The sequence below is a fragment of the Ceratosolen solmsi genome, unplaced genomic scaffold (assembly GCF_000503995.2).
Source record: "Ceratosolen solmsi marchali unplaced genomic scaffold, CerSol_1.0 scaffold7, whole genome shotgun sequence".
Classification (NCBI taxonomy): Eukaryota; Metazoa; Arthropoda; class Insecta; order Hymenoptera; family Agaonidae; genus Ceratosolen; species Ceratosolen solmsi.
This window is the reverse complement of record NW_011948413.1, coordinates 465143-484570: the sequence shown is the minus strand read 5'-3', so window position 1 is coordinate 484570 and position 19428 is coordinate 465143. Positions and strand designations below refer to the sequence as shown.

Genomic DNA, 19428 nt, shown 5'->3' with positions numbered 1-19428 from the left:
GTCACTTATAAAACACTTTATTGGTATATACCGATTATAAGTTGTATTGGTAAATGATTGCTAAGGAACAACAAATATATAACAAATATAGCTAATTCGGTTTTTAAATTTTAGAAAGCTCAAGTATTTGGAATGTTTTAACAACGTTGACAGGCTATAAAACAGCGTATAACTTTTTAATCTTTTAAAAACCTACATATTGAATTGGATTTTAATTTACCATTCGGTTCTGTATTTAATTTTTTCCTTTCTTTGATTTAAGACAGTATTTCTTTTATTTATTTACTGATTTATTTCATTTAAATTAAATTTTAATTTTGAAATTTTATTATTATTAAAAAAATATTTGATACGCTTAAATACATTTACTGAAGTAGTTACGTTATACATATAACGTTATAATATACAACTGTATGATCACAAATCTTATATTTACAATTGCAATTATAGTGCCTATAAAGTATGAAAATAAATTCACTTGTAAACATCTACAGTTAATAGTATATAGTTGTTTAAATAATTTTTAACAAGATGTAATAATTTGTAATTAAATTTTTTAATTTACTATTGCGATTTTATATACGATTTTTTTAATATTTATGCTCATTTAAAAAAATTTATATGTAGTCAAAACTTACCAGAATAATGAAAACTATGCAATTTATTTCTTTATATTACAAAATCATATTCCGTAGATTATAATGAATATTCATGTTCTAAATTTTGACGAAAAAATTCTGTAATAGTTTATAAATTTAAATAATTTTAGAAATTTAGTTTTACATGTGGTACATTTTACATACCAGTATAAAAGTTATACGTAGACAAGCGTTGATTAAATTGTATAAAGGTTTTACTAAAAACAAAATAAAATTTAACAATACCTATAAACTGAATATACTTGCGATTTATCTATAAACGTTAGATATTTTGATATATTTATCTAATTTAAATCTAATGTCAATTTAAAAATATTTCCATATTATTTATAACGAATAAGAAGGTATACATTAAAAAAGACATATGTTTTGAAAAAAATTATCAAATATAAGATTCAATATATTATGTTTTTTATTTAATTCTACTGACGCACTACGATCAAAGTTTATTAGCAAAGACATCTGAATAAACAATTCTTGAATTATAAAAAATTAAACTTTTATTTAATAATCTGATACTCGGATCAAATTTTTGTAAACTGATTCATCTGATAAATAAATGTACTTGTGCCATTTAATAGCCATTTAATATAGAAAGACTAACACCTACAAGCGCTGGTATTATCGGAAACTGTACAATATGTTAAAGGAAAATCTACAATATCAGGAATCCTTCTGTGATATATTAAACAATGCAAAAAATAGCCCATCTCTATATTTAAACTACATTACATTCATTGAATATTATGCATAACAAAATTCATAATACATGCCAAATGCAAATATTAGATAATAAAAAATTCAATTAAAATTATTAGTTGCAAAATATCATTATAGGGTATTATTAAATTATATTCTTTAACGAAATAAGTAATTCAAAGTATTATTGAATGAATAATTAAAACAAAGAATAGTTTATTGTAATAATAAAGTTGGTTTAATCTTCGAATATATTAGTTCATTGACATATTTTAAAAATATGTTATAAATTAATATTTTGGATATGAAATATCCAAAATAAACGACAATAAGAGTTTACTTGAAAAAACCTAAATGACACTACTTTTAAGAACTCGCATATTTATTTAAAAAAGAAAAACAAATCCTAAAGACAAACTCGTTTCCGGTTCAAACACAAAGAAGATTTTTTCATTTAAGCTTGAACGGAAGCTTGCATGAGCGTCATTCAAAAAAGAAATACCATGTATTTGTTTCAAAATAAATGTTTAAAATTGACTTGGATAATTCTTTAAAAAAGCACACATCAAATTTAATACATTAAAACTTAAAATAATTTATTATAATGAATATTACAAATTATTTGACATCTCGATAAACTTAACTAAATGTATCAACATCCAATTAATGTTCATATAACTTACTTTTATTAAAATTGAAAGTATTAAAATTTGAATTATTCGAAATTTTAATATTTTATTCTAATATTCAGATTTTGTAAAAATTTTAAACTAATTATGAAAATTTGTTGTAAAAGTTTGTAATTTATGATTTTCTCACTATAGCATGAATCCAAAAATAGTTTGCACTATATATTTTTATTGTTCTATCTAACATTAAACAATTATTTATTGTAAACAAATTTTATTATTTACCAGTTAATGTTCTAACTTGTAATTCTATATTTCTTGTAAATTTAATTGTTAACTGATATTTATTCCAAAACATAATCTTAGTTTTTAACTTTAAAATATTCAGCTCAATATCAAAACTAATTTTAACTTCGAAACTTTTATAATTCATGTATATAAACATTAAGTGGGAAACAAACAAAACAATGGAACAAAAGCAAAGGCATTCAATTTACAAAAGTATTGTTCATTTCTCGCCATGTTTCGAGAAAGTATATCCGTGATCATTATTATCTTTGTGTATAGCCTATTGAAGTAAAAAGTAAAAAAGGTTGTGCACAAGCTATGCGTTGTCTGTTTAAGTATCTCTGATATGTAATCATTTTTGTTATCGACAATTCATACGATAAGGACGAAAAAGCCTCCTTGTTTTTCGAACAAAAAAACTCGAAAATTAATGAAGATGAAGATGTGGCTTCAATAAGTGATGTTTTCATATGTTGCCACAATTTTATGAGCATAAATTTACCATCAAATGCATATGGTAATAGTGATTAATCGGCTTTTTTAAACGGTGACGCTCTATTAATGATCTTTTAAGTTTTTTATTCCATATTTATTTATTTAAAATTGTAATGATTTAGAAATTTTATGTAATTTTTATCGTGATACCTTTTTTAACAAGTTTATTAAAATTTAATTCATGATATAGACGTTGAACATTTTAGGAAACTTAAAAACAAAAAATTATTTATTCAATTCAATATATTATAAATAAAATTTAATAGATTTGTTATCTTAGTCAACAAGAGCATTTAATTAAATGCAAACAATTTTTATTTCATATACAGAGGCATTGTTTCTTTAAACTTATTTATACATAAACATGCGACAATTTAATTTTAAAAACAAAAGACTCTTATGAGTTTGCTTTGGGTACTTTTAAGTAAAAACTCATTGACCTTAAATTATATGCATCTGTTAAATAAGTAAGGAATAAAATTTAAGTTATTACCATAATGTTCCATATTTTGTAAACGTTAAAATTTAAAAATATTAACTTTTTTATGCATAAAATATGTTTATTATTAGTATAAATTTTACTCAATACATACATAAATAGATTCTGAAAATAATTAATCTAATATTTTTAAAGACTAGACCAATTATAAAAGTTCATGTATTGTGTGATGTCGTTCAGATGAACACTATTTCCAACATAGTTTTAATTAAGATTGTTCGTGCACAACCTCTCAGTGAAAAATCACAATATCAATTATAAAACGATGACGTTTAATAAAGGGAAATAGAAAGAGGAATATCTATAAGAATATTTATAAAAATAGATAAAAAATAGCAGATGAAATTATTAATAGAGGAGAGTTATTTAAGAAATTAAGTTAAGTGCATGATATGCAAGAGGAAGTTGACCGATTCGATGTGAATATTAGGAGAATCACACAGAGAAACATAAAATTAAATTAAATAACTTGGTGTCTCCTTTTATCGAGCGGTCGTCGCCCCCTTAAAGAGAGGGTCTCTTAATTGAAATCAAACGTGCCCATTTTTACCCATTAATTGATGATTATTATTGAGAATAGTGTCGAGCATTCGGCCATACAAAATATCCATCGATCGGCGACTTTTAATGTCCGTTTCATTTTTGCTTTCTCTTCTATCCTCGGCTTTCTTTCCTTTTCACGGACTACAATTGCATAACCAACTTTTAAGTTATGTGTAAATAGTAACTACTTTTTACATGCAGTACATCAAATGTATTTCACATATTAAAAAGAGGCAGAAGTTTTTGATTTTTCAATTAATTGAATAAATTTTCATGATTTATGTAAATAAATGTTCATTATATCTAATAATAAATATAAAGATATACGAGAGATAGAAGATAAATTTGTAAAATTGCTATTAATACCAATGAACGTTAATAATATCAATTAAAAAACAGTATAGTATTTTATTGTTATACGAGCAGCAAAGATTTAAGATTATATTGAGAATAAGCAATGAAAACTGAGGGGAACATATTGTCATCGTTGAAGTATTGACCTTCGCAAATATGTATTCTGACTTTACAGTACCAACTGGAATTGAGTTCAAATAAATTTGGACTTCCAGAAACCATTTTTCGTCCTTATTAATAATACAATGAGCTTTTATTACACCTTTCAATCTGACGAAGAAAATTAATAGCTAAAATTCGAACAAGTTCATAAAATAACGATTTATTCAAGAAATTATTAATCATACAAATTTGTAGAATTATTTAATAATTGAAATGCTTTAAATAAGAATTGTCTATATTTCCAAAAATTAAATCCGGATTTTCTACAAAAGTCGTCTTCTGGGATATCTATAAAAATATAATTTTGGCTAAGGAATTACTGTTATCTAATAAATAAAATAAATCGATAAATAAAATATTATTTATTGTCCAAATAGCTCAATGACAAAAGTTCACCGTACTTACTTAACCCCTAACAGCAAAATGAATGGCTTATACAAATTTCCTTGATGTTAATAACTGTTTTTATTTCTCAAGCATTGATATGTAATATCAAATTTAATAAAATATTAAATTTTATAATATCACTATTGTTAAGAATTATAATTAGAATAATAATTGTAATATAATTATAAGCAGTCTAGTAAAACTTAATATAGTTATGACTTATTAAAATTTAAAATTAATGTACGAATATAAATTATAAATTCAATAATTATTATAACTACTTATAATTAATAAAATAGTGTCCACGATGCGCAGAATTAACTATTCTTTCTTCAAAATTAATTCTATTAAAAATATCAATAAGGAGCTTTTCTGTTTTGTTTTTAATGAGCGACAAAACCTTTTTTTGTAAGTTAATCTTTTCACATTAATTAATGCTTTATTCGTAAGAAATATAATCGTTATCATTTTTAGTGTATAAAAGTATTGAACAGAAGCAAATATACTAAAGTATAGGTAAATAATCGTAGATGGAACGGAATATCATTGTAAATGATATTATTAAAAATATTTAAATTAAAAATAACATTTAAATTTATTGTATCGAGAAGCGTTTTGTACTCTATCTAACGCCATTAAATATAAGTCCTTCTACCGTTACTAATTTGGTCATTTGATCATAATAATGTAATTTTCAAGCAGAATATTGTATGAATAACGGAAATGTGTTAAAAAATGTATTATACATTTTATATATTTGAACAAGAATTATTAAATGGTAATGTATAATATTTTATTTACTTAGTTCAATTGTTTCTTTTACTAGCACAGCAAAGATATTAAAAATAAATATATTTATTTACTACAATTCTATTTTTATGTATATTCCAATATATGCATACTGCATGGATACAATTTAAACATTACAACAATTCCTATAACCGGACTAATAGAATCATAATTAATAGAATTCTCAAGTTATTTATTTATTAAAATAGCTATATAAATAAATAAAACTTCATATATAGACAGTGAATTTTTACCGTAGTTATATCTATGAGTAAATGTTCAAATTTATTTATTTATTTAAAATCCTTTTTTGCAAAAATATATAAAAACCAATATCCCAAAGAAATATTAAAAATATACTGTAATAAAAATAGTTTAAAATAACTATTTTTCAGACTAACATTTAAAAATTATTATCACATTCTGCATCATAATTAATGCTAAACTATCATTTTGGCCCACTTTAAGAATGCATAGTATTAATTTAAGTGGCAATAAAAATATTATTTCCGTGAGCAGAGTAAAAAAATATAGAAAAAAAGAATAATAAAATTCTGTAATTTCAAATTTTTATGGCTTAGATTAATTTTCGATACATTTTGTTGCTTATTGGAAAATTATTGAAAAAATGTAAAAAATTTTAATCAAAACATCATGTAAAAGAAAAAACGATGCGTGATAAAAGAAAGGGGCTAAAGGAAATTTCAAAACTCCCAATCGAATTTTGTGGTTTGTCGTTTCATTTGTTCTTACTGTACGTAGCTGCTTCAAAGAATTCCTAAGATATGACGCAGTCGCAAAGGTATTTCCGCCATAATGTTCATCAGCGTATTCGCATGCACAGCTTATTTTTTATATGTACTTGATATTAGTATTCAAAAGATGTAATTTCTATTTAAGTAATAGGCAAGCGTAGTAATTAATAGGTAGAATATTATATATACATATATATGCAGATAGTTTAATTTAATATATAAAACATTAAATATGTTACAGGACAAAGGTCATTCACACTGTTTCTTTGTCACACGTAATTCTTTAATAATGAATGTAATAGATTACAACTAATTTTGATTAATAAAACAACACAATTACAGATGTGTATTTTAATACAGTTATTCAAGAATAGAAAAAAAGTCAAATTTATTTTAAACTTTTATTCCAATGATTACATTTTTAAGCATGATGAGTATTAGATTATTGACATACATTAGAAATCAAATAAAAAATTACTACTTATTATTTATATCCGAAGTAATTGTTATAAAAATTGACTATATTTCTCATGTTTTAAAAATACTATACTTATTTTTTTAATTTTCAAATTTGTGCGAAGCACGTAATAAACTAATTTTTACATAAGAAAATAACAAAATAGTAGAAGATTTAAACATAAATTAAAAAAAGGTAATAATCAATGTAATATTACAATTTGATGTTATAAGGAATTGATGCTAAATTGCACAATAAATTTTTAACACGCCATAATAAAAATACAATTATTTTAAATTCGTATTATGTAAATTTATATTTAGTCCTAAAATACTTTTCTAAGCTAATTACAATTTTACATACTTACAAGAAGCACTCCTTCAACTTCAGGTACATATAAAGCTAAAACAAATAAACATTTAGGAAAATAAAGAGCTCCTTCCTTTCATTTATTCGATAATTACTCAAAAGAATTGCTATCAACTTTCTTCTCTTATCCTTTTGAAATATTCCATCAAGATAGATTATGCATGCCATTTATCCATAAAATATTTGAGTCAATCTACGACGAAGCTGCCAAGAAAAAATTCAAGTTATAGTATTCGTTGATATTTTAAATCCGTCCCAAATCCGGAGTTAACTGTAGTGCCTAAAATGCAGGTGTCATCTATGTGTGAGTAAGCGCGTGCAACTCTTGTTCCATTTTTCAGTTAAAATCAATTGTCGGTGTTTTACTTATTCATGTCCGCTCAAGTATGATACTAATAAAATATGGCTCATTTGCTTCAGGGCACATATTGCACCTTTGCGGCCTCATAAGTCGATTATTATTACTCTCTTTACAGCTTCCTCTAGGTAAAGAGGTCCATCTCGGTAAAAATAGTTCTCGTATAGATCATCATTGTCCATCCATTATCGTTCTAAAAAATTTAATCCTATTTTTTGTTGTCCTATGCTAAGTACTTTACATTTTTATATCTTATAGTTAAATATAAAAGAAGAACAGAATTTTCTTAACAATACGAATAGTTTATCAAAAACTTCTAAATTTATAATAATAGTTTCATATGCGAATAAAAATATTACTGAATTTAAACAATCTTATCAATTTACAAAATGAAACCGGTGAGGTAGAATTCTAAGAAGCTTACTTCAATACAAATCAATACAAATATCGAATTCGAAAAGTAAAAACTGCAATAAAAGCCTAATTTATAACAAAATTTTAAATAACCGAAAATTAAGATATATATTATATATAGCTTTTACTTATATATAATATATATCTTAATTTTCGGTTATTTAAAATTTTAAACGAAAATTCGATTAAAATTGCGATAAAACATAAAATAATATATGCATACAATAAATTATTAAAGGAAAAATCATGTATTATGTCTCTTGGCAAAAATTATGCAAATGCAAACATTATCAGTATTTTTTCCAAGTGGCTTTTTTGCAAAAACCAATATCTATAGATATAGTTGAATACAAACGCAATATATCCATACAGTGCTATTTACTTTTGATTACTATTGTATAATAGTAATTTACTATTCACAGTGTATTGATACTATTGATAGTGCAATGAAAAAAATTAATCCCGAGATGAACAATTTTTTTTCTCTGTGAAGGCGTGTCACCAATGCTTTCTCCTATTTTACGAAGGACCAAATGTCGCATCCGATAGTTATATTCTCTACTCTCCAGTTAATTTTTAAGTTTTATTTCAACTCATAGCGTACTGATTCTCAGTACCTAATGCATTTCCTAATTGTAATTTCATAAATATCAAAACATGATTGATTTATCTTAATGAACGCTCTATCGTTAAAATTTATAACAGTAAATAGGGCATATTTAAAATAGAAACTAATTAATTGACATCACATTTATACGGTGTAGAGACTGGGATACACGTAGTATTTTTTAATCTGTGCTTATACCATTTCTTTTTAAAATAGAGAATAAAATTAATAAAAATATAAAATATTTCTAACATTACTCAATATCACATAACTTTTTAACAGTGGGATGATCGGTATGATAAGGATGACCTACTACCGTTATCATTAATTTTCGAACCGATAGTACTTTATAAATTTTCGAAATTTTGTAAGTAATTATTAAAACTAATTCATACAAAGGGAATTTATATGAAATAATAAACTAAAAACGTAATTTGTCAATGTAGTATTCCATTATTATTTTAAAACCTCGTCATCTATGTATATTTGACGATTAAAATATGAATGAATTATTAACTAATTCAGTTTATAATAAACTTACGGTAAAACAATTTTCAAGAATAAATTATTGAATCTGGTTATAAATAATCAACAGGAAATTATGAGAGCGTAAAAATACAATCTGCCGAGGATTGAGATTGGAAAAAGTCCGAGATTCTGCATGGGAAAGTATTTAGCGATTAAACGTATTGACATCACATAAGAAGAATAACGAAATATATAACGAGAGTTACAGTAAGAAAAAAAGAGAGATGAGAGAGAGAGAGAGAGAGAGAGAGAGAGAGAGAGAGGACAGAGAGCAGAACTAGCCTCCTTTCAAGGTCACAAGCATTTGAATATCATTCTTCTATCCTGTTTTTATTATAAGAATTTATACATTATATATTGATATCGTAAAATGTTTAAATTATTAATAATGATAATAAATATTGCGTTCAGAAAATTTTTTTATACTTATACAATTATATAATATTATTATATAATATTAATATAATGATATAATATTAATATCATTTAGTAATTCTTAGCAATGAAACGGTAAGTGCCTAAACTTAATAAAAATTTTGCATATTATAAAATAATAAGTACTATTCAAATAATATTTCAATAAAAATAAGTAGAAAGTAATGACAATAGACCTTCTATTAGGACAACCATCATAGATAAATGACATTTATAATTCGTAAACGCTATAATTACCGACAATGCACAATACTGTCAATCACCTGTAATCACAGTGTATTATAATCTATGCCTAAATGCTACGATACCAATAAAACGTCAGCTCGCCTGTTAACACAAGCAAAATATGCGAAAATAGAAGAAAAACGAAGCATGGAGCTGAAAGTGGCTTAGTCAAACATGAATAGGAATGTCAAAGATACATCTTACTCGATCGGACATATCAGCATTGTTAAAGATCTACAATCAGCCAAACTCCTAATTAGCATGCATAGGCGTATAACAGAGAGCCAACGGTTCATTCATAAATCGGTATCATAGTACTACACCAGTAGCGCATCATTGAATCATAAGGTACTTGCGCTTACTAGACAATCACTGATAACATTACCAGGAAATATATTCTATCCTCGAAAGATTGCACTCATTCGTCTTTGTGTATTGACTCCTGCTTTAGCATTATATTTCATGCAAAAAATGTTGGCAATTTCATAACTTTGAAATAATATTGATTATAAAATTAAATTACATATAATATTTGAAGAACTTCGTAATTGTTAGTTATTATTGGTAATGAATTATTACAAAATGGCAAAAAATTTTAATTTACGAAAGATAAAGCTGTTATTAACAGCATAAAATACCTAGAGTGTTTGGAAAAACCAAGATGAATCATCCAGTGTTGAAACAGTATTTTTATTTGTTATATCTCTTAAATTTGAATTCATATATATATTATGCAAATATTTATAAATCAAATATTTAATTTAATAACAAATTTAATCAAATATTTTTAAAAATATTAACTGAAAATGTACGTTTATAATCTTATTTTTATATTACATTGCATATTAAAAAAAAAGTTTTTAATAAAAAAACAATTGAGTTGTTGAATATAACTTGTTGAACCGAGCGTTGAATATAAAATCATTCAACGTGACTGCAATTAGATAAATCATGAATAATGCACTCCTGACATACGGTTGGCATAGAAATAAAACTTTAACAAATATAAAAAAATAATCAAACTCGAATTATGTTTTTCAACAATCAAACAAGAGTATCATATTGCTTGAGCTAGAAGAGTAAGTAAGTATAAGTATAAATATATATAAGTCCAACCTCGTGAATAACATCACTAGAATTTGATCGGTCCAGAAGCAACCGATTAATTACTTTACTTTGGTTTGTCAAAAACAGTTACATTTTTACATCGACTTATCTATTAAATGAATGTGCTAGATCCCGGAGACACAGTTCCAAAATTTGCAAGAATTTATAAGAACAAATTGGCAGAGAAAAATCCATCAGAAAATTAACGTCAATTTGGCGTGTAAAAGTATTAATGTACTTTTACTTGTTATGTATTCCCGAGTGACGTTCACATGTTTAAATGATATATATGTATATACATATATACTTATGCGTTAAATTAGTTTATTCTCAAGGAGTTGCAGAAATCGAGGGAGGGGGATATCTTTTTCTCTTATCGTCGATCTCAGTCAAGCTTGTGCACTGAAAGCTCAGAGGTGGTAGCTCGTGCAAAACACTACTAATTGGTATGGGTTAATGAACGTTAACTCTGCACTTCCTGTCAGATTTAATAACCTTCTTTTGTTTTTTTATCTTGTGCCCATTGTCGCGATGCTCCTTAACTCTTTCTCCTAGCATATAGTTGTAAGTCGCTGATTAATTGAATACCGTACCAATACTTTGCACTTGATTGATTTCAAGGATTTGCTTAGCTATAAGACGATTTAATTGACCCCTGTATTTGTTTCTCTTAATTATATTATTTTTGCTGTTTTTCTTAATTTATCATTTTTGACTCGATTATTTCGTCTATAATGACCATAGCTTTGAATTAATAGCAACAAATTTTGGAATAAGATAAATTTACTCTTCTAGAGTCTGTTTTATTATTATATAAGAAATTTTCAAAATATTCAAAACTATATAATTTCGTTCTTTTACACCGTATATTCACCTTTTTCTTTTTAAATAAGTTATTATTTTTATCTCATACAGCTTTTCAATTATTAAATAATCAAGAATTTATTTAGCTCTTTATTAAATAATTTCGCTACACTGGCTGAAATTATTCGGTATTGTTAAAATCTTGGTTTAAATTTATATTTGTATTTTTTATGATATTACTAGTACATTATATTCTTTAAACTATTGATACTTTATTGTAACTATAGGACATATACTAAAACATGAATTGGATTATATATTGTTTGGTAACTAAAAAAATCAGCTTTTGAATGACACTCTTTATTTGTAAGGTAAATTAAATAATAACAAAAATTGTAACAGTTGTGTACATAAGTAAGTTTTAATAAATATAAAAAATTAATTAACGTGTAACTTATAAAACAACATAAGTTCAAATATAAATTTTGCAGTAGCTATAGAAATATTAAATTAAAAATTTATTAATTAGGATCCGTTGACAGTTCTATTTTATCTATTTGAAGAGCAAAGAATATACAAAAGGAAAATACACAAATTTATTGATTTATAGTTACTTTTGTCATTAGCTGTCATCAAATTGAAGTTCATTTGTCATAAAAATAAAAGACGTCAGCTTTTATTATGCACATAGTGTTAGAGTTGATATATCAAGTCGTAGAAATGAGGATCTATATTATAAATATTTACGAAAACAGAAAAATTTTCGACTTAAAAAAGTATCTCTTCCCTACTTACGTCACTAGTTAAAAAACACCTACACGCGTTCTCATAATTTTGACTTAATTTCGGATGACATGCACCCGAATGTAGAAATTCCAGCGACTATGTGCGCGAAAGAGACTCGATGCTTATCGGCAACGATAACGCAATCTATCGATCGGTAATTGTATCCTGGTCGCGATTCAATGCAGGACAAAAACAACACTGAAAGCATGATTATAAAACTGTTATTAGTAAACTTTTTAATGCTTGGCACTGTACCTTTCCTTGTAGCGTTGCGAGTCACTGGAGGTCAAGGGAAATTAGTTAAAAAGTTATTTATTACATAGTAGTTTATAATGAATGAGAAAACAAAAAGAATTTTCTATTTTCTTACTACAAAAATAGTATTTCTCTCATTAACAAATTATGATAAACTACAAATAAATATTCTGCATTAAAGACATTTTTAATCTGTAACTAAATTAATAATATACTAAAACCATGCGGATTATAACTGCACTAGTTTTATTTCGAAACTTTAAAAAGCTTAAAACGTTTACAAATTACTAAGTTTAACTTACTAAGTTTAACGTATATTAAGTACACAAGAAATATTAAATTTTCAATAACACATTAACAGTATTACAGATTATTAAGTGTCAGTTTATATCTATTAATTTAAATTTTATGTTATTTCTTAATATAATCTAAAATTAATATAATTAATTTAATTATTTTAAATATATATTTATTATTTAAATATTATAAAACCTAGCATTATTAAGATTAACAGTGAAATAGTGAAGAAAGCATTCTTTGAAAAAACTTGTTGACTAGTAACTCTTAAATTATTAGCTAAGTAATACTGTTTGCAATTAAAATTATAACCTGCAAATTTTCTAAATTATTCTAAATTAAAATTTTTTAATACAATAGCCATCGTCTTTATAATAAAAAAACTTACGTTTGGAATACAAAAGTTATCGAAAATAAAAATAATAAGTTTTTAATCGAAAATTGAAAACGCATTGATTTAAATTTATACGAACAACACATAAGAAATTTGATAAATTACTTATTCTTTTTCTTCGGACAGTCTTATATTGTTTATTATCCTAATACATATTTGTAAAGATAATAATAATAATTCATACTAAATATTTCTGAATAATGAAATATAATTTTGAGTTAAAATGTAACGCTTCGTATGGTTATTTCATTTAAGATCGTGTAAATATTTAAATTTAACTAATTTTTCATTCTTGTATTATTTTATCTGAATTTTCTTTATGAGTTTTCATCTATAAAAAAACTCTGTACGTGCATACCATGGTCTAGTAAGTATATTTTTACATTTAAATTAATAAATCAATTGGAGCTACTTATATTTTTAACTCTTTTATATTCCATCATACTACGGTTATCTAAAATTACAATGATATAAATGACAAATTAAAGTAAGACATTATCATAACATTTATTTTCCAAATTGATTTTAATTGAGTTTAATAAAAGAAAATAGCAAGGCAAGATGCTGGCATTAAAAGAGCTCGTTTTCATTATAAGCAATTAAAACAAATGTACAAAACATCTAGCTAAGTAGACAATAAAATTTTTATTATTAAATGCATTTGTATTTTAATTTTATACAATTATTATATTAATTTTTCTATTATAAACATGATAAATTTTAAGTATTGTAGAATAACAACTAACTGTAATTAGTAATTTCATCACATATTGAATATCGTTCAATTTCTTAACGCGACTAAATATTAAGCAAACGAAATTTCTAATAAAATAATAAAAATTTTATTTCCTTTCATTAAAAGCTTTTCTACGTTTATTAATTTTCTGATAAAATTGAAATTATTTTTCAAATAAAAAAGTGATGATCAAAATTTTAATATTTTGATATTCTGTATTTAAATTTACTAAAGAGGATCTTCTGAAAGAGAATATTTTAATAATTAATATTTACCAAGGCATATAACTTGGAACAAATCATTCAAAGATAAACATTTGAAAAAGTATTCTTTATATTGACTAATCGATATTTTCTAATCAGTGGATTAGAGAAGATAATGAAAATTGTAATAATCATGTAATAATCTATATATATTTAAAAGTACAAACGGGTATTATTTGGCAAATAGTAGTAACTGATTAGGCAAATTTGTAATCTAGATAACAAACTACGTCAAGCCGAGCCCATACAATTTACTATAGAGATATTTCAACGAGATTTACGGCGTTTAATAACGTGCGGACGTCATGATAAAGAGCTGATCTGCAATGATGTTGTCAGTGATACAGGTTTCAAGCTTGATCTCTCACATCTTACTGTCTTATGCTCAAATTGTTCAAGGCCAACCATACACTAGTCTCATGAACCATTCAAAATAGGCGCGCGTTGTCGTGCCTGATCGTGTACGCGTGATAATAGGAATAGAAAACACGATTCATCTGAATTTCGCTGATTGTGAGTATCGACAATCGAAAACTCTTTGAGATAATTATCAACAATGCAGGATAAAATCGCAAATTCATATTATGTATTTTCGTACATTGCGTCATATCTTCGTGTTATCTTTCGAACTCGGCGAATTTCTTTTTTTTTTGCCTGAAATAATGTTTATTGGTAGCTGAATTTGTTAAAAACTAATGATTCAAACAAATTATTCCAGAAATACACACTGAATTTACAAAATTTTTATTTTAAACTGCGCGTTGATTAAAGGCATATAAAAACTCTTGAATGTAAATATGATAATGAAATAAATTACGGAGAATTAATATAACGCACTCATTTCATTCATAATTTTATTAACTAACAAATATTAAAAACTAAAAATTCTATAAGTTTGTCCTTTCCAATAAAACTTTTTGAAAATTGTAATAAAAGTAATGATTTACAAACAAATTCTAATGTCGGTATATCGATAATATATATGATCATTAATTAGAAAACTGTGAAAATTATAAACATATAAACATTGTAATAATATTTGTTAAGAGATGTATAATGTATAAAAATAGAGATACTTTAGGGCGTTAATCATTCTTTTAATTTATAAAAATTTATTTTTCATAATGTTTAATAAAAAATGGTTACGTATAGCTTATGTACATCGAGCTAAGATTAAATCAACATAAATTATTTCATAAAATTTCAAATACCCATGCAGCTTATAATCAGACAATTAGTGCATTTTAGGGTTTGTTCGTGTTTAATTGGATTAGATTTAAAATTTATTTACTTTTGTACATTTGGGTAGATGATGAGAGACAATGGGAGAATCAAGTATCCTTATAGAAAAGGTAAGAAGGGCAGAGCCTTGAACAATAAAGTATATCCTCACCAAATTCTTCTCGTCAGTGAGGTCCCAAAGGTCTGAAACGTTCATGGGCGTCGTTGGTGGATACATAGAGCACATCATATAAGCACTGTGTTCGTGTTCGTCAACGATGTTATCATAGAAGCTCGCGCTGGGAACGCGTTGCGACATCTGTGGGCCGGTATGGGTCTCCGACTGGGGGTCCGACTCCTGAGATATTCGTCGTCTACCGGCGAGAGCAAGTTGCAGCTCAAATCGAAATCACAGTAAGCTGATATAGACGACGCGGTTTAATAAAAATCCAAGAGTTCGATGACGCGAAAGATGTTCAGTTATTGACTAATTATCAAAAACTAAATTTTTATAGTTAAAAATTAAGAGAAGCTTACAAAAATCAGTGCGCGTAAATTTTAATCTGTACTCCACGACAGTTCACAAATTGACTGAGTCCATCAACGTGACTGGACGAAAGCTATATAGTTACGAGTGGTGTGGGCTGCCTCCCACCGCTACTACTTTAGTCACTTACTTCATCTCTCTTTCTCTCTCGCCCTTGCTAGTACACACTCTCCCACCATACTCACTTGTACCGTACAAATAAACGCGCGCGCGTGCGCGTGCAACCACTGTGCTGCTGCTGCCACCACCACCGCCACAAGTACCGTTGTTATGCTACACTCTCGTGACGTCATCACCCCTCTGAGTTGATTACTGATTTGCGATAGCAACTCCCATTCAGTCAACAATCCAAAGAGAAAGGGAGAGACAAAAACAGGAAGAATGAGGGAAAGTTAAATGACGAATTTTTAGGAGACTTCGCCAAGAAACACAATTTGCAATCTTCGATCAACAGATTAATAAACTCGTGCTATAGATTCAGCTTCATTATGTATTATAAATATTTGCATTTAAATCGTTGTTATAATATGTACTTATACAAAATATAACTGTACTTCAATAACCACATTCATATTACAGCAACTATAGAAATTATTATTCATTCTTCTATTTAATTTAATAACTTTCATTTTCAGCATCCTAATATATACCTCATTTTTTAATTTTATTACTTTTATCCACAAGAAAAATAATTTGCTTAAATATATTTTTTAGTTCTTATACATTATATTATTTTAATACATTGATGTTCTAATATATAGACATTTCAGATGCAAAGTTATTAACCCATTTTCATTAGAGATATTTTCGATGATTACAAATGATGAAAGAAAGTACATAATTTTGATTGTAAAATGTATATTAAAAACAAAGAAAAAAATGATGAATCAGTAACTTATTGTTTAAAAACATTGAATGAATTACCTTTAATTTAGGTTTCATTTTAATTTATAATAAATAATTTCCTTGCCTTTGTCAAATAACAAAAGACAATAGAAAGATTAAATTATAAATAGTAAATGATCTTAATAGCATTAAAATTATTTTAATAATTGATGTTACTTAGAAATGTGAAATAACTCCAATTGTCAACTAAAATACTATTTACTATTAACAAATTTAATTCCTTCGTATTTATGTAATACAATTTAAATACATAAAATGAAGCATATATATAATTGTATATATGTATATATATAAACTAAATTGTATATATGTAAATATATAAACTAAATTGAAATGTCACTATAATTTATTTTAAGAATTAATCCAACTACACAAACTAATTTTTAATAACATTATAGTTGAAAATTTTTTTTGTAGCATTAGCACTCTATTTTCTAATAACTTTCTACAAAATGTAATAACATCACTTATCACATTTATATTATTTTTTCCATTACCTTTTAACATTATATATATTATATTTTTAAAAAATCTAGAATTGACTAAAGATATGTCACATGATTAGTGCAGTTTTGGAATTTTTTGTGTTTAGATAGATTTAATTTTAAAATCTATTTACTACTGTAAATTTGGATAGACAGCTTGGTATCCTTTCCAGGGTGAAGGTTAGAGGTGTTGATTATATACAATAAAAATATAATCCTGATGCGTTCTGATATGAGAAAAAATGTATGTAATATACTTACAAAACAACTGAATAAATTCATAAAATTGTAAAATTATATCCTCAGTTATTCATAATTTATAAATACGTGTACCCTATTATGAACTTTGTAAATTGAAAAAACAAATTGAGACATATTAATTACAGTATATATTAATAATTTCTTAATGTTTATTAAGTAATAACTAATTAATTGTGGTAATATTTAAACAAATATTTTTTTAATTGTTGCATAAATACAAGGCTTTTAATAGAATTTGTACAGCATTCGCATAGGATTAGCAGTGACTAAAAACTATTGTATTGATTTTTTTCATTTATATATAAATATTAAATATAAAAATACATTTTAATAAGTACACAATTATTTATTTTAATATTTTCTTTTTAATATGTTAATTGATTGTATATATAACATGTTGATTGATTATATAAAATAATCATTTTTCAAGAGCAACGATATTTTATATTGAAAACATAAAATATAAAAACTGAAATAATTAAAATTATATTATAAAAATTATACAATTATAAAAAAACCAACATCTAATAACAATATTTAAGACATATACTGTATCAATTGTATATAACTTCTGATTTCATATATAAAATTATGACTATATACGAATATTTTTTTATTTTTGTTTATTATTGCAATATGCAATTCACTTATTTTTTTTAAACTAATATTTATAAAAAAAGTGCGATTTTAAGACAAATTTATATATATATTTATATATATATATATATATATATATATGTGTATTTTAACTTAAATAATTTTAATTTAAATAGAAAGTACTACTACATAAAATGCATTTGATTTTAAAAAGTTCAAAATTTAAATAGAATAGTTGTAATGGGATCATCCTATTATTTAATCAAAGATTAAAAAAAAATGTTTATATTGGAAATTTGTATTAAAAACATAATGTAGTAATATTAGCGTTCTGCATTTGATAAGTTATAGTGTAACAAGTGGTAATTGTACAACGATCTATTAACCCGAAATTGGTTGACAAGAGACATATATTAAAGATTACATACTAATCTTCCTCGCTAGGCTAGATTAAAAATTAGATAAAAGAGCAACAAAAATGTCTGCGTTCCAAAGTTAATTGTTTGTAATCACAGAGACATAGTGAAGCTAGTGCAAGGTGCCTGTGCGTATTGCAAAACCCGTATATGAATGCAAGGAAGCAATATCGTCCAATAGTACGAGTTAATTCTAAGAATTTCTATTTTTCATTTTCGTCCAAGAACTCTCTTGAAGATTTAACGATGAGCTATTTTAACTTATTGGCGATGAATCCACCTGCGAATAGATGCCAATCTTTTCTTATTATTTTTAAAATCTTTTGTATGTATGACCGAGCATGTTTTTTTTATTTTCGATCATTATAACTTTTATTCTGATATAAAGAAATACATGTATAGCCGGTTCATTAAATGGAAGTGAATTAAAACTTCTGTAGATCACAATTTCTTTAATTTTTAGTGTAATCAGGTTATAAAATATAGAATTTCTCTTTACTTAACTAATACTAAATTAGTTCACAATATTTAAGTTCCAATGGTATTTATATTATCGATAAATATCGATATAACTAATATTTATTAATTTTTCTCGAATACACGATGAGCCGTCATATTGCAATTTAACTTCATCCTCTCAGTGATATCAAAAAATCTTATTTACAAGCTAAACGCACCGTAGTTGAGGACGATAAATATTT

General features: G+C 25.3%; 1 protein-coding gene across 1 annotated transcript in view; it reads right to left on the bottom strand.

Annotated features, from left to right (window-relative positions):
* kay (transcription factor kayak) overlaps positions 1-16083 on the bottom strand; it is a 36019-nt gene extending 19936 nt beyond the window's left edge. Inside the window, exon 1 of the mRNA XM_011505612.1 lies at positions 15688-16083. Within this exon, the coding sequence (XP_011503914.1) occupies positions 15688-15834 (147 nt within the window). The 5' untranslated portion in view covers positions 15835-16083. The remainder of the gene's footprint in view (positions 1-15687) is intronic.
* Positions 16084-19428: the final 3345 nt, after the last annotated feature.